Source organism: Trachymyrmex cornetzi, unplaced genomic scaffold (genome assembly GCF_001594075.2).
Source record: "Trachymyrmex cornetzi isolate Tcor2-1 unplaced genomic scaffold, Tcor1.1 scaffold23, whole genome shotgun sequence".
Lineage (NCBI taxonomy): Eukaryota > Metazoa > Arthropoda > Insecta > Hymenoptera > Formicidae > Trachymyrmex > Trachymyrmex cornetzi.
Window position 1 is genome coordinate 718,063 of NW_017296956.1, and position 14,699 is coordinate 732,761.

At 31.2% G+C, this 14,699-nt stretch overlaps 1 protein-coding gene across 8 annotated transcripts in view; it reads right to left on the bottom strand.

Moving 5' to 3' along the window:
• Positions 1 to 14,699, bottom strand: part of Hr3 (nuclear hormone receptor 3 ROR-beta) — a 109,829-nt gene that overhangs the window by 3,810 nt on the left and 91,320 nt on the right. For 5 of the 8 annotated variants that reach the window (XM_018506909.1, XM_018506904.1, XM_018506908.1 and 2 more), the window contains 6 exons: positions 11,437 to 11,602; positions 10,304 to 10,530; positions 6,617 to 7,006; positions 4,028 to 4,300; positions 2,720 to 2,944; positions 1,056 to 1,399 (listed from right to left, as the gene is read on the bottom strand). In XM_018506909.1, coding sequence (XP_018362411.1) covers positions 1,140 to 1,399; positions 2,720 to 2,944; positions 4,028 to 4,300; positions 6,617 to 7,006; positions 10,304 to 10,530; positions 11,437 to 11,602 — 1,541 coding nt within the window. In that variant the 3' untranslated portion in view covers positions 1,056 to 1,139. The remainder of the gene's footprint in view (positions 1 to 1,055; positions 1,400 to 2,719; positions 2,945 to 4,027; positions 4,301 to 6,616; positions 7,007 to 10,303; positions 10,531 to 11,436; positions 11,603 to 14,699) is intronic. The other 3 variants (XM_018506910.1, XM_018506911.1, XM_018506907.1) reach the window with 2 other exon arrangements.

Genomic DNA, 14,699 nt, shown 5'->3' on the forward strand with positions numbered 1-14,699 from the left:
GTACGTAGCAATTATCCAATGTCATACAACTAATATGGCGCCACGAGAGAGCCAAACTTTAAAAGCAACAAAATTTATGCGACTATTATCACTGATCATTAAAAGTAATTTTATCTCATATGTGAAACATATATAACGTATAAAAGAACTCGGTAAAAAATTTTGTATGCATGAAAAAAAATATATATATATACGCATATATACCCCTATATAGGTATACATATATTCTTTATATACGATAACATGAAAAATTTTTACCGGGGATACATTCGTAAATTTTCATTTAGATTTTAAAACATATATTTTTATAGTTTTATATATTTAAAAAATCTTAATAACAGTAATTTATAACTATCAATATCAATTTTACATTTCTAATCATTAGTTTTAAAATTATTAAAATTTTTATTTTGTGCGTTAAATTTATCACTTTTATGTATTTCATCGAACGAAACAGCGTGAAATAATTTAAAATTATTTCAAATAAATTTCTAATTTAATCGTTCTAAAAACTATAGTTGCATTTTCTCATTTTATATACTGATTTTTAAATGCTATTTATTTATTTAATATAAGAATCGCGTTCATTGTATTCATTAGTTGAAAACTATAAAAGCACATTTAATGCTAGATGTAAGATGTGATTGCAACTTAAATCGCGGAATCCGAATAAGCATTCTGACATCGTTCCTCACTTTTCCGAGTACCTGTGCTTAATAAATCGTCTTAAAAATAGTCGTCTTAAAAGAGTTAAAAGCACGAATCTCCGATCGGCAGACTCGTGAAGCTAATGTAATGTAAACGATTGCCATAATTCGCATTGCTTCTGTCCCTTTGTTCTCGATACAAGCAATAACCTTTTTTTCAATTTCGGGACGAGACGGACCGTCGACACGATCGATCGATCTGTTGACACTCATGTTACCTCGTCTTTCGTCATCGAGATCGTTCTCATCCGAGCCGGCTCGCGGATTCTTCCTAGGAAGCGTCGCCACTTCCGGTTCCCCGGGCCATGAGATCGTCGAGTATCTCTCTTCCGGGACGGTCGGACTCACCTTGACCGAGCAAGGTCCGAGACGCTATTCGCGCTCCTGTCTGCTCGGCAGCGCCGGGACGACGTTCCGCGCCGTGTCGCTCGTTCAGCTATCGACGCTGAAGAGCTCCTTGTGGAGGGCCGGGAACTCGAGGTGCGGTTGCGACCGCTTGAATTTCGCCAGCGCGTCCATGTGCAGCAGTGAGATCTCCCGTAGCTGCGGTATCTTCGCGAGAATTGCGTCGCATACGGTCACATCGCCCTTAATCGGCGTCACATGGTTCCGATCTAGTTCTGACCTCAACGCTCTGATCACCGCCTGCGACAGCCTATTGATGTCTCCCAGGCACTTCAGTCCCGGTCGATCTGTGTAAGGTATCATAAGTCAGTCAACTATTTGCATGTTTGAATAATAACGAAGGTAAAAATATGAAATTCTTTTTCTCTTGTTAATCTCTTTTTTAATCCATAGAACTCAACTTTATAGGCGTTTTATCGGAAAAAATGCTATATAAGTAATATAAGTCAGATATTTTTATAAATTGTCTCTCTGAAAGTAAACACAATATTTTCCTTCAGTCTTAATATAACAAATAATAAATTAATAACTACTGAGTAAAATGTAAAGAAATAATAAATGTTAATAAAATAAAGTATACAATGAAATATATATATATTTCATACGTAATGCATCGTACTTACTTGCTAAACATAAACTAACAGTAATATTGCGTCAATATTATAATTTCCCACCTAACTATGTAAATATAATAAAACACCCCGGACACCCAGAGTTGAGTGGAAAATTTTTCTAAGAATTTTTATGTACGAATTAAAATTCTTTTCATAAATACTCAGAGAGTCTATCTTTTTTCTCAGAATTTTTCATATACGCGAATTTTAAAACATTCTAAGATTTGAATACAGAAAAAAGTCTAAAAAATTCTAAAATTTACATAAAAATTTTGAAAAATTATATAAAAAATTTTTTTTAATCTTTATATAAATTTCGGAATTTTTAGAGTAGTTTTATAATTTTATAACTTTTTAAAAAAATTTCTCAGATCTTTTTTATGCTGAATCTTAGAATATTTCAGAATTCACATATATGAAAAATTCTGAAAAAAAATACATTCTGAGTATTTTTGAAAAGTATTCCAATTATTATTTGTCATCACTTTGTCATTAAAATGACGTCTTTGACATCATGCGGCAACTTATTTCTTGGAATACGTTACCGTTAGTTTATGTTCAACGGTGTTGAAGCATAAAGCGCATTGAAACATTGGAATTTTAAACTTACACTTATAATGATACACTGAAAGAAAAGATTGATTGGTGCAACAATTTAGATAGTAAAATATGGCATAGCATTTTTAATCGGCTACAGCAACCAGTTTTTGGTTGTAGCAGCAAATTTTTAGTTACGTTAGCCTGTCAAAATCATATACTGACATTACAGATAAACTAACGCAACTAAAAATTTGCTGCTACAACCAAAAACTGGTTGCTGTAGCCGATTAAAAATGTTATGCCATATTTTAATATCTAAATTGTTGCAGCAACCAATCTTTTCTTTCAATGTATGTATGCAGTGATTGCATATTGCAATGACTTTTTTTCATTACAATTTCAGTAAATTTTATCTAGCAGATTTGTGAAATACTATATGTTCGTGCTACTCACCAGGGCTAAGTAGAACAGCCGCGCTATAGAGCGCCAACTCGGTTTCAGTGAGTTTCAGTTCGGCGATGCTTCTGGCTAGCTCGAATACGCAGGAAACAAGCTTCATTTCCGCCGTATCCGTCGTATAAAACGCCTCCTGCGGTAGCAAGGTGTCGCCGTATAGGACGCAGTTTTGCTGGAGATCGAGGTACCTGCTCATTCGTAGCACAGCCAACTCGAAGGAACCTATTACATTTCAGCAGGATATTAGCATAGATATTTCAACTGTACTATTCATTTTTTTACTTATCTAAATCCTTTAAAAAATTGACAAATATTGTCTTCATTATTCTAGTGTAACAAGAGACGATTACATATTCAAGTATGGCAACTATATATCTATTAATTTATTAAGCGATTTAGTCTCATTGTACTATTAAATCATAATATCAAATTATATTGTACTTAATTTCAATTATTTCTAATCATTTCTATCGTCACTGCTCCTATTCAACATGTCGTTAATTAATTGAAACAATAAAGTTAAATAATTTAACTTGAAAAAATATATTTAACTAAAATTTAACTAAAAAAATTTTAGATTATATTTACTAATAAAAAGTACATACATAGTTTATTATTTATTAACAAAAGTTAATATGAATGTTGTTTATAAAATAAAAAAATTGATTGATTTATATTTTGACATACATAAAAATTAAAAATAATGAAATGTTATTTTTTGGACTCGAGAGAATGGGTTGCCATTGCTCCTTAGATATTTAACAGTGTGAAAAGGCTTTTCTCTTGAAAAGCTTTTCCGCGATTTTGAAAACAGTACTGTGAGAAAAATAGCTTTGAAAATTTACAACGCTCTTTTATTTAAAAAAAGAAAGATAGAAAATATCTTTTAACAATAGACCATTCATACTAACGTTTATTACATTTTTTATACATTAAATTTTCAAAAGTGCAAAAAACAAATTTTCGATTCTTTCTATTTCACTAAGACTAATCTCTTAACGCTTGAAGAAAACTGCAGTAACAAACCTTCTAAAATTTTTTAATTTTTCCAATAATAAAATAGATAAAAAATTAGATTTGTTCAATAAGTAATTAGAAAAAGAATAAAATTTGTTATTAGTGACCGCGTGAAGTATGTATGTATAATGCAGTTGCTTACCTGTTCCACTTAAGAATTAAAAATAGAATAATTAATCTTGAGATTAAATTCTTAAAATTTGTGATCAAATCACGCGCAAGAGCACGCAAAAGAGCAATATAGTTTTATCGCTGATAAATGGTGCTTATGTCGATGCAGTTACATACCGGCCTTTAATAAAACAATCTGGTCGTCCTGCGAGAGCTTCATGAATCCAGGGACCATTTTGGCAAATTCGATGATCTGCTGGATAACGGTGGTCAACTTTTGGGCGCACTCCAACCAGAGCTGCTCATGTGCCATGTTCTTGTAGTAGATCATTCTGGTGATGTCGGTGGGCTTCCGGAAGGATTCCTGGATTTGTTCCGTCGACACCAGGCATGTCCTTGCGTGCGCGTCCGCTATCGTTTTCGAGAGAAGCTCGCTGATTTGTGCCGGATCTGCGAAAGTCCGGCGAATTTTCCGCTCGTAAAGTTCCTTTCATAATATACATGGTTAAAAAATAATAGCGAAATAAAAAAGATGAGAGAATTTATCCGGCAAGCGAAAAAAATTTTTAATCAATCTCAAGCATAGCAAATGTGCAATTGTACGATTCATATTAATCTTTCATTATAATAATTATCTTTATAGAATTATCTCATACATTGTTTTTTTTAATTATTGAAGAATTTTGATATTTATTATATAGGAATTTTATTTTTATTTAAATATTTACAAGGATCTTAAGTAGAGATACAATAATAGAAATAATTTGAACAGAATTATTTATTGGGTGGATTGTTATGTTACAAAGAGACAGACAGTTCATGCAGAAGATGTGTTTGTGCGCTTCGAATGTTGTGCATATACTTATATATGCTAGATATTGATTAATGATTAAAATTAGAAATAATATAAGTATTTATACATACAATACAAATATACAGGGTGTCCCCTAATTCTAACACAGCGCTCATATGTAGGTAGAGCGGATTAAATTGAGTCGAAAAGTCCTGTATCGTTTTGCAATTTTTGCAACAGTTAACGAGATGTTAATTTCTAAAGATTGTTGAATAAGCAAGTAAAATTGACGTATAAGATATTTTTTTCAGAGTTCTTTATAAAATATCTTAAACATGTTTCTTAAAGAACTCTTAAAGATAACTTAAAGTTGTTTTATGCATCGATTATATATATATTCTGCTCATTGGATAACTTAAAAAAATTGTGAAAATTAGAGGACACCCAGTGTATGTATATTATGTATACTATATACATATATACATACATATATAAGTGTATAATAAAGTACTTAAGAAAAAATCTTCTATAGTTAACGCAAGAAATATATTTTGTTTTTAAAGAAGTATATTTACATTATATACATATATTTTTTTATAATGGACTAAAAAACCATCTTCAAACAAGAAATATAAACAAACGTAAAAAGGATTAAATAAATTTTATATATTGTACAATCGCGTGGAACGTAAAATTACTAAAAGCAGAAATGTATAAAATTCCGTGAAAAAAAGTTTCTAGAGTTTATAAACTATTTACGTATAACATCGTACAGAGAAAATAAAAAATGAATCGACATACAAAGATTAATAAATGCTAGATTCTACAATTTTTTAGGAAATGCAATTATGAAAAAGATAAAGCGTGGAGAAATATATTTTACATAATAATTAAATATAAAGTAAATTAACCATTTAAAATAACATGCGTAATGCAAACATTCAACTTTCGAGATGAAATTTTAGAGGACCAACATTTTACCAACATTTGTAATTAAATACACTAAAACGTTTATAATAATTTTATCGCGTCAGCAAGTATATAACGCCATATCTGGTAACATAAAAGAGCAAGTAATTTCCATTTTTGAATAACTCTTTATGAATTTTTCATGAGGCTGGACTAGTTTTCACGTTGATTAATGAATTTCGTTGGCAAATCACCTCAAGATTCCATATTATAACATAATAGTTTCACCTCATCATTATCTTAAATTATTTTAAGATATGGTATAATGTTTTTAATCATTATAATTTATTTATTTAAAAAAAAATGTATGTACATATATATATTTATGTGAATCTAGTACTAAAATTTTATAAAATGTAAATTACAAAGACGTAAAACAAAATATCAAAAATTAAAAAATTTCATAGGTTGTTCTATCATTATGTTTGAATATCTATGTAAAATTTGAGCACAATTTTCTCATTGGTTTAAATAATTTAATTTAATTTTTTTGTTAATCTTGATTCTTATATATGTAAAATTGCGTTTTGTAATATTTATTTGCAAATTTAATAAGAAAGTAGCATTAAAAATTAAATCAAATTTTAAACATATATTGATCAAGCAATAATAAATATTCGTGCAAAAGTTTATTTAGTTCCTGTTATTCGATTAAAAATTATTGACTTAACTGCAAAAAAGATATGATTATTTTATTACATAAAACCATTATAAATCAAATTATTTTTGTTTTTTGCAGTTAGTTTCATAGCACATTCACGGGCTAACATCATCCACATTTTTTTGAATGATATTGGCTTATTTTTGCCACAAAGATAAATATATAATAACAGAACATCCTTAAAGAGATTGATTAAAAAATAAATTTCGCTGAACTTTCATAATTAAATTTCATCGCGTATTTCCTTACAAACTTTCGTTGGTCCTCTGGAACTATTCTGCATGGGATCAAGCGAGTGAGTTAAGGGATGAGGGCATGCAAAGGGACACAAACGTAACCTCACATCTCATCGCATGGGACATACTGGGCAGACTCGGCACTTCGTCATCTTCAGATGGATTGCTGACCCTCTGCTGCTGTCCGCTAAGGAAGGTCGTCGAGTCAACCATCGTGTACGAGCCATGGCCCAGGCCGGCGAGCTCGACGGTGGTCTCCTGTTTCACGGCGACGATTCCGCCGCCGCTCAGGGAGCCGCTGCCACCGCCACCGCCTCCGCTCCCGGCAGTCCCGCCGGCGGCCGCGGCAGAACCGCCACCACCGCTACTATTACCATTACCGCTACCAGTACCGCCACCACCATTACCACCACCACCACTACCGCCGCCACCGCCTCCTCCTCCTCCTCCGCCACCCCCTGTGCCGTTCCCGGTCGTCGAGGCGGACAGAGACTTCCCTGATGTGCCGAAAAGTCAAAGTTCACGGGGGCTTGAATTGATCTCGAGGGTTGAATCGCGAATAGGTCTAAATATTTCGGTTCTGTGAATGAGTTCTATAGGGCCTTATCTCACTATGGCCTAAACAAACTGGAATGTGTACACGTGTGTATGCGTTGTGTATATGTGTACCTCTTGTTTCCCTTTCCAAAATATAGTGTAGAAAAACGTCTTTTTTCTTTTTATTCAAATATATAAAATGTGGAAACACATACAAGTGTATTATATATATACTTTTCCAAAGAATCCTCTCTTATAAAAATATAAAAATATAATACTTGTACTAGTCAATTAATCACTTAGTTTGAGTATTTTAAGTATATTCTTAACGGTACTTTTTTAATACTTTTTAAAAATAAGTAATTAATTGGCCAGTATTAATATTAAATTTCTATAACATCTCTGTTTAAGATTTTTTAATGAGAGAAAAGATTATCGTTCTCAAGGGAAAAATGCATCAAACTTTTTCAAAGGTTAACTGTTTAATCGAAAAATGTTGCTTATTAAATTCCAATAAGTTCTAAGATAGTTTCAATATTAAATAGTTCACTGTAGATTTTATTTAAATAATCACTAAAAAAACGAATGTAATTGAATACTTTTCCTTAATAATTAGTCAGGCACTTTGTATAAATGAACTATGTATAACTGAATCGAATTGAAACGATTATTAAAGCATCTGTAAAGATTCACATAAAATGATTCGGTTAAAACTTGAGACAGTCCTTAATAAATAAAAAGATAAGTTTACTGCAACATATGTTATTGGCAGATTTTTGTGAAATAAAGAACATGGCATAAATAAAGTTTAAATGTTGTGATAATATTTTCCCTCAACAAAGTGAAATATATTCTATTCTGCAACAATTCGAAAAATCACAATAATAATAATTTTGTTACATTATACAAATAGTCTAAAATTTTGAACTCGTACTTGAAATAAAATTTTTTGAATTAAATCGTGAAAAAGAAAACAGATTTATTATTTAATATTATGCTCAGGCATATGTATAAAACTAACTCCTTGTAAATAACAAACATGTTTTTTAATCATTATTTTTTAAAAATAATTTTTATAAATTTTTTATACTTTTAAGGCACATTTCTTATCAATTTTTGCAAATTTTTAGAAATTAAATTAGAAAAATAAGATTTTTTTTTAAACGTGGTGATAGTCTCCTCAAAATTTCTCCTTAAAAGTAATTCTTTTTTCTGAGATTATGTGAGTGTGTATGTGTGTGTGTGTGTGTGTGTGTCTTTTGCTCAATCATGAATAATAAACATCATCAGCCGATTATACGATGCATCATTGATCTACTTCGCTCCTACGCAAAGTTTCATTACTATGTATTGAATCGAAATCAGTCTTGATAAACCTTAGTGAAACTATATATTGCAAGCTTCGTTGATTAAATGCAAGTCAACCCGAAAACGAATGTAATCAATTTTGCGGCCGGAAATACAAAGCGTAATTCCTAGCACATAAGTACTGTACAAGTACGTTAATAAATTATATCATAAACAAATATGTAATAAGGTAGTAGAAGAAAATCTATATAAAAATCAATGAAATCAGTAAAGAAAATATCAATAAAGAAAATAATTAATGCAAATTAAACATTTTCATTATAATATGTATATGGCTTAGTTCAAATTATATTTATAATTTCTCGTAATATGTAATTTCTTATATGGTGATCGAGTATTAATAAAGAATTGATACATTTTCGTTATATAAATCATAGTATTTATAGTCAAACAATATAAAAAAATCTTTGTGCAAATTATTATCGTTTGTACGAATAGGAATAAATTAGAAAGATTGCTTTGGTATAATATTTTTTTTTAACTAACGAAAATAATTATAACATAAAAGTGAATAATATTAAAAAAAGTACGTTTCAAAACTAATATTTTTTACGAATAATAATTATAAAATTAAGTTTAGATAAAAACGTATATATACTATGTATACATGTAAATTAAAACAATAATACAAAGAAAATATTTGTGCCGATATTACAGAAATGATTACCGCGCAATAATTTGTGGTTTTGCCAGAGAAATCATTATTGATGACAAGGACGTGAGATGGAAGGAACTCTGGTGACATTAAAGACGCGAACGCAATTAACTCTGGGTTAATGACAGTGCTCCGGAAAGCATTTAGCGTGCCGGTTACGAAGCGAAAACTTAACAGTTGCGTTTAGAAGATTACAATTCTAATTTAGTGGGTACTTATTAAAATGATCTCTTACGTAATGCATTCGTACTAATTTTATCTTTTGCATAATCCGATTTTATTGCATCGAGATAAATCTATGTTAATGAAAATGTTTATGTAGAAAAATATAAAAATATTATGTTAAAATTTTACAAAAATCATCTTAATTTTATTATTTCATTGCAATTTTTACCGTTTTATGTCAAATAAAATTTTAATGTCTATCTGAAATAAATTAAAAAATGCAAAAGATTATATATGTCAAGAAAAAGAGAATAACTATATTTACGCATATTACTTTATATTTACATATAAACCTAATTTTTAATGAGACTTGTGGATTAAAAACTTATAATTTATTTCAACGTGATGTTTTTGTTACTAAAAAGATTTGTTCGCACAATGTAAAAGATTGAATTATGCAGCGCATTTTATAACTATTGTCGCTCATTTTTCTTTCTCTTTCTTTACGAGTTTTTGAATAACTTTGAATATATTTTTTCTTAATGGAAATTTGATTGGACGTTTGTTTTCTTATAACTTTTTACAACTTTCCTCATTAAATATCTTAGTAACTAAGCTCCAATTTAAGATCTTTTTAAAGTAAAGTTTAGTTGAAACCAAGTTAAAAGAACAAATTATCGTTATTATAAATAAAATAATAAAATAAATTAAATAATTTGATAAAATTTTGTATTCTCAAATATGTATCTATATTTATTTCGCTATTTATTTGTAGTTGAAACAATGATAATTTTCGGGAACTATTTACAAACCTATTTCGTGCTATATATACGAATTTGCTTCCTCGGTCTCATATCATCTCTCTTAACGATAAAGGTAAATTAATTTTAAATTTATTATGGGGTTCTCTCTTTCTCTCTATCGTTTTCTCTCTGCTTTCTATATTACAACTAATTACATGTCCCAGCAATCAATCAACAATATATCATGATATGATATCGTGCTTACGCATCGCGCCAGGATTAACGGATCCATGTGTACCAGGAATTGCGAATGAAGCACTACTTACCAGTAGTGACCACACTGGGAAGTACTCCAGTTGCAGTGACGGCCGAGGGTGTGTCGGGCGCGACGGTATCTGCGACCTGCGTCTGCGTCGGTCTGGGGTCGTAGGTCGTCGTGCTGTCGACGTAGTCGGCGCTAAGCTCATAATTCGTCATCGCCTGGTGATTGTAATTGGTGTAACCGCCAGTACCGGGACCTGACGATGTATATTCGCTACCACTGTACGTGTACCTGTCGAGGACAAATGATAGGTCCGCGTGAGTCGCGTCCATTCACGAAAAGCGCAAGTTAATCGGAAAGAAGTAAGATAAAGATGTTTTTCACAATGCTTACATTTACCTTCACATTGTGAAATGATATCTGATTACATTAAGCTAACGTGTTTTTGCAGTTACAGATTTCCTACGTAGAGTATTACACAAATCAATTTTATTTAATAAAATACAAGGACATACTCTTAAAGAAGTATACAGTGAGTGTAATCAAATTATTAGAACCACTAATATAAATTAACGATTTTACGTTAAATTACTGTAATTAACTTTTATATAAAAGTATAACAACATTGTATTATTATTATTTTTTTATGAAATACTGATGTTTACAAATTTTAAATGTATAAATTACTCTTGGCATCACTCTATAGATAAAACTATCTCTCATATATACACCAAAATAGTCACTTTCATTAAGAATAATTAAGAATGATGTGAAAAGGAAAATTTCCAAGGAATCATTAACAAACATTAATTAATCGTGCATTTGATCAAAGCGTATCATAGGAGTGAAGCAATAAAAATAAATTAAAACTTAAGCTTAAAACGTATAAAAAGCCCGAACGAATTGACACGATAATTGTAGCAAAAGGCGGTGTTACTAAATATTAATTTTATTTTCATTTTTACTTTATAATTCATAATTATGTAAGTTAAGATTATCTTTTTAATGCATTTTAGTGTACAATTGTCCATTAAAAATCGTCATGTGTACAAACCTTAATACTGATTTTATTTCTATACAAACTAAAAAGAAACCACATTTTTCGAACTATGGTTCTAATAATATGATTATCCACTATAACAAGATTAATTGTCCATGTTCCCCTCGATTTCAATATAAACTTCTAGTCACACTTACCCGCCATTATAAGGATGATGTTGATCCGAACTGCTCGGCGTTTGATGCTCGAACACACTGCTGTCTGGCGCCGTCTCTGAGGCTGCCCTCATTTGCGCCCTATGGAATCTGACCTCATCTTCAACCTTTTCCCGTTGTTTTTTCGACATGCGCCCAAATTTAACGGCTTTAAACAAAACCAAGAATTTCATCAAAATTATAAATTCGGAGCGTTACAAAAATTGAATCAATATTAAAAGTATAATTTATTTATTTGGATAATGTAATTTGATAATATGTAGTCATGTTTAGATTGAAACATGACTATAGTGAAAAAGTATTTTTAAAAAAAGGTTTGAAAATTCTTTTATTACTTCATATTTTATTTGGCCCTTCACTTGGACTAACTTAAATCATATTGTGAGAGTATCTACAGTGCAAAATATGAATTCCAAATATAAATTTCAGGACTTTAAGAATTCTGCAAAATAATGCTCGGTTTAATTCTTTAATGCATTTTGTAGAAACAAACTTATACCATGCATGAATTTCTTATCACAACCTTGTAAATATCGATTTCATCTTACATTTGTTATACAAAGTTATACGGGCGACGTGAAAATTTTTTTCTGATTTCTAGCGCAGCTTTCAAATAAGATAAAGTATCTATGTATAATCAAATATTGCCAAACGCTTTTTTTCGATTATCTCTCTGTCTCTCTCTCCCCCTCCTCTCTCTCATTTTTTCTTCGTTTTTACAAACTGATTATTGTCAATTACGGACAATTACAGATCAGGAGCGATTATCGACGTGACGATTCGTTGCAAGACGATGAAATCTAACGGGTGTTCCGCGGATCGATCAAGATCAAGTCGCACGCGACTCCTCCCACCGGTCGATCCCTTCCTCGCCACGAAGAAGGCTCGGCGAGGAACGCGGAAGAGCTTTGCCGCGTTCTCCTCGTCTTCTTCAGCGACGCTATCGTCTGGTCGCGACGCACCCACCCGATGACGTCACACGCACGAACTATAGCTTGAACAAACGCATGTATTCTGTCCCGAAAGCGTAACACATTATTCAGAGTATCTATAACTTCATGCACATATTTTTATATGTTTTTGGTCTGAAGTCGATTTTTCCTTAATAAAAGTTATTAAGCCAATTTTTTTTCAGAAGTAATCGAAAATTAAGTGTTATTCTTCTTTAATTAATTACAAGGGAATTTAGATGATTTTTTGATAGAATACTTCATTATCAGAATATTTAATCCTCCACCGGCAATGTGAAAGTTTCAACCTTGATTTTCAGATGTTGAGGCCCACATCAGATTTGTTTATTGTTCCGGACTATATACAAAATATTTACGTATTTATTGATGAAATTAGCATCAAAACTATAAAAATGAGAAAATTTTTAATTTGCTGAAAATACGCGGCCTGCAATATAGGTCGTTGAGTGTACACGCACGACTTCTATATGTCATTGGATGAAAACAAACAACTACACACAGGCATACACACAACATTGCCAAGTTTTTTAGGATGGGATACTAAACTCTACCATCTATCTATTCTCTTAGAACTTACAATTAAAAAATCAACTGTCCCACATCAAAAGTCCCACATCGCCAGTGAAGAGGATTCAATATAAAAGGTTATTAAAATAAAAAGTATTAAAAATAATAATACCCTTATATATATATATATATATTTAAAAACATTAGTTTGTATTGATGGAAAAATTCCTGTGTGGAATAAATTTATATGACACTATTGTATCTAGTCATCGGGAACTGTATTGTGTTTCATGTATCATCCCTAATATATTCTGAGAGCAATTTTAATCTCAATTTTCAAGGATTGACATTTTTCAATAGTATAATTTATAGTAAACTGACATTTTACATTCGCGCGCATTTAGTGTTGCAAAAATACTACTTTGAAGAATTGATTACTTTTTGATTGCTTTGTAGACATTTAGTTTTTGAGTTTGAAATTAAATTTAAAATTGCGCGCGGGTGGAACACAAAGTCACAATTTTAATTAACAACAAAAAATCCTCCATATTCTTTTTTGCTTAGCTTTGACAAATACAAAGATTAAATTTTATATAAATTAAAAAAAATACAGGGTAAAATTAATCTTAACAGACAAATATTTCGGAAACATTCAATTTTTCCAAAAAACATGCTAAATAAAAGTTGCATGTTATACCGTCATCATTGTATGCTCTCTCTATAACATACTTTTATTTGGAATGTTTACTTGGTAAAATTTCATATTTTCGAAATATTTGTCAATTAAAACAAAATAAATCATTCTGTATATGAATATATCATTTAAAAATAAAATTTTTTAGTGTATAATTTTTTAATTAGAAAATTTTCGTATTATAAGCTCATATTATAAGCCCGTTTTTACTATTAAAGTTTATATTATACTTTCAATAATGAATAGGTCATAATTTATTTTACTTAGAAAATTTTCTTTTATACTATTTTTCATTGCACATTAATTCGACAAAACATGTTTCTTATTATCTGATTAAAAAAAGTTATTATAGTTTGAATTAAGAAAAACGTTGATTAATCAAAAGCAAAGCAATCGTTTAGATTTTTCCTCAGATATTCTAATCGGATTAAAAAGATTTGTCGAACACTGTTTGCGGTAGCAATGTATTGTTGATTTAGTGGTATCCTGTCACTACACGCGTATAGTCACGCGCGTAAGTCTCATGAGGGTGGTCGAGGGCTCGAATGACAATAGGAGGCGCGGGGTTGATAAGGGGGATAGCGATGTCAGCGGCTAACCGAATGGCTATCATGTGGAGGTACGGCGAGGAGAAGAGAGAGGAAGCGGAGGGTGATCGACCGAATGCGGATAAAGTATATGGACGAGAGAACGAGACGGAAAGAAAAGGAAGGAGATAGAGACAGAGATGGCAACAGGAAGAGTATGCACTAACCGGTAGCTTACGATGCACTTTCTGGCATTCTGTGTACACGCGCGCGCGCGCGCGCGCGTACGCACGCTCACATGTCGAGTAGAAACGATGTATTTGCAGCTTATCGCGCCGGAGAGTAAATAAAGCGATACTGAATCTGAAATACACGCCGAGACGGTTCCCGTTACTGAATCCTACTTTAATCTTTTCGAGTCCGAGTTCTCATTTTGTTAAAAGAAATCTCTATGTCACGAAGTGCTTTTCAGCATCGTGGTAATTGAAACTAATATAATTTAAGTAAATTTCGCGTGCATCTGAATACAATACGTCGTGATAATGA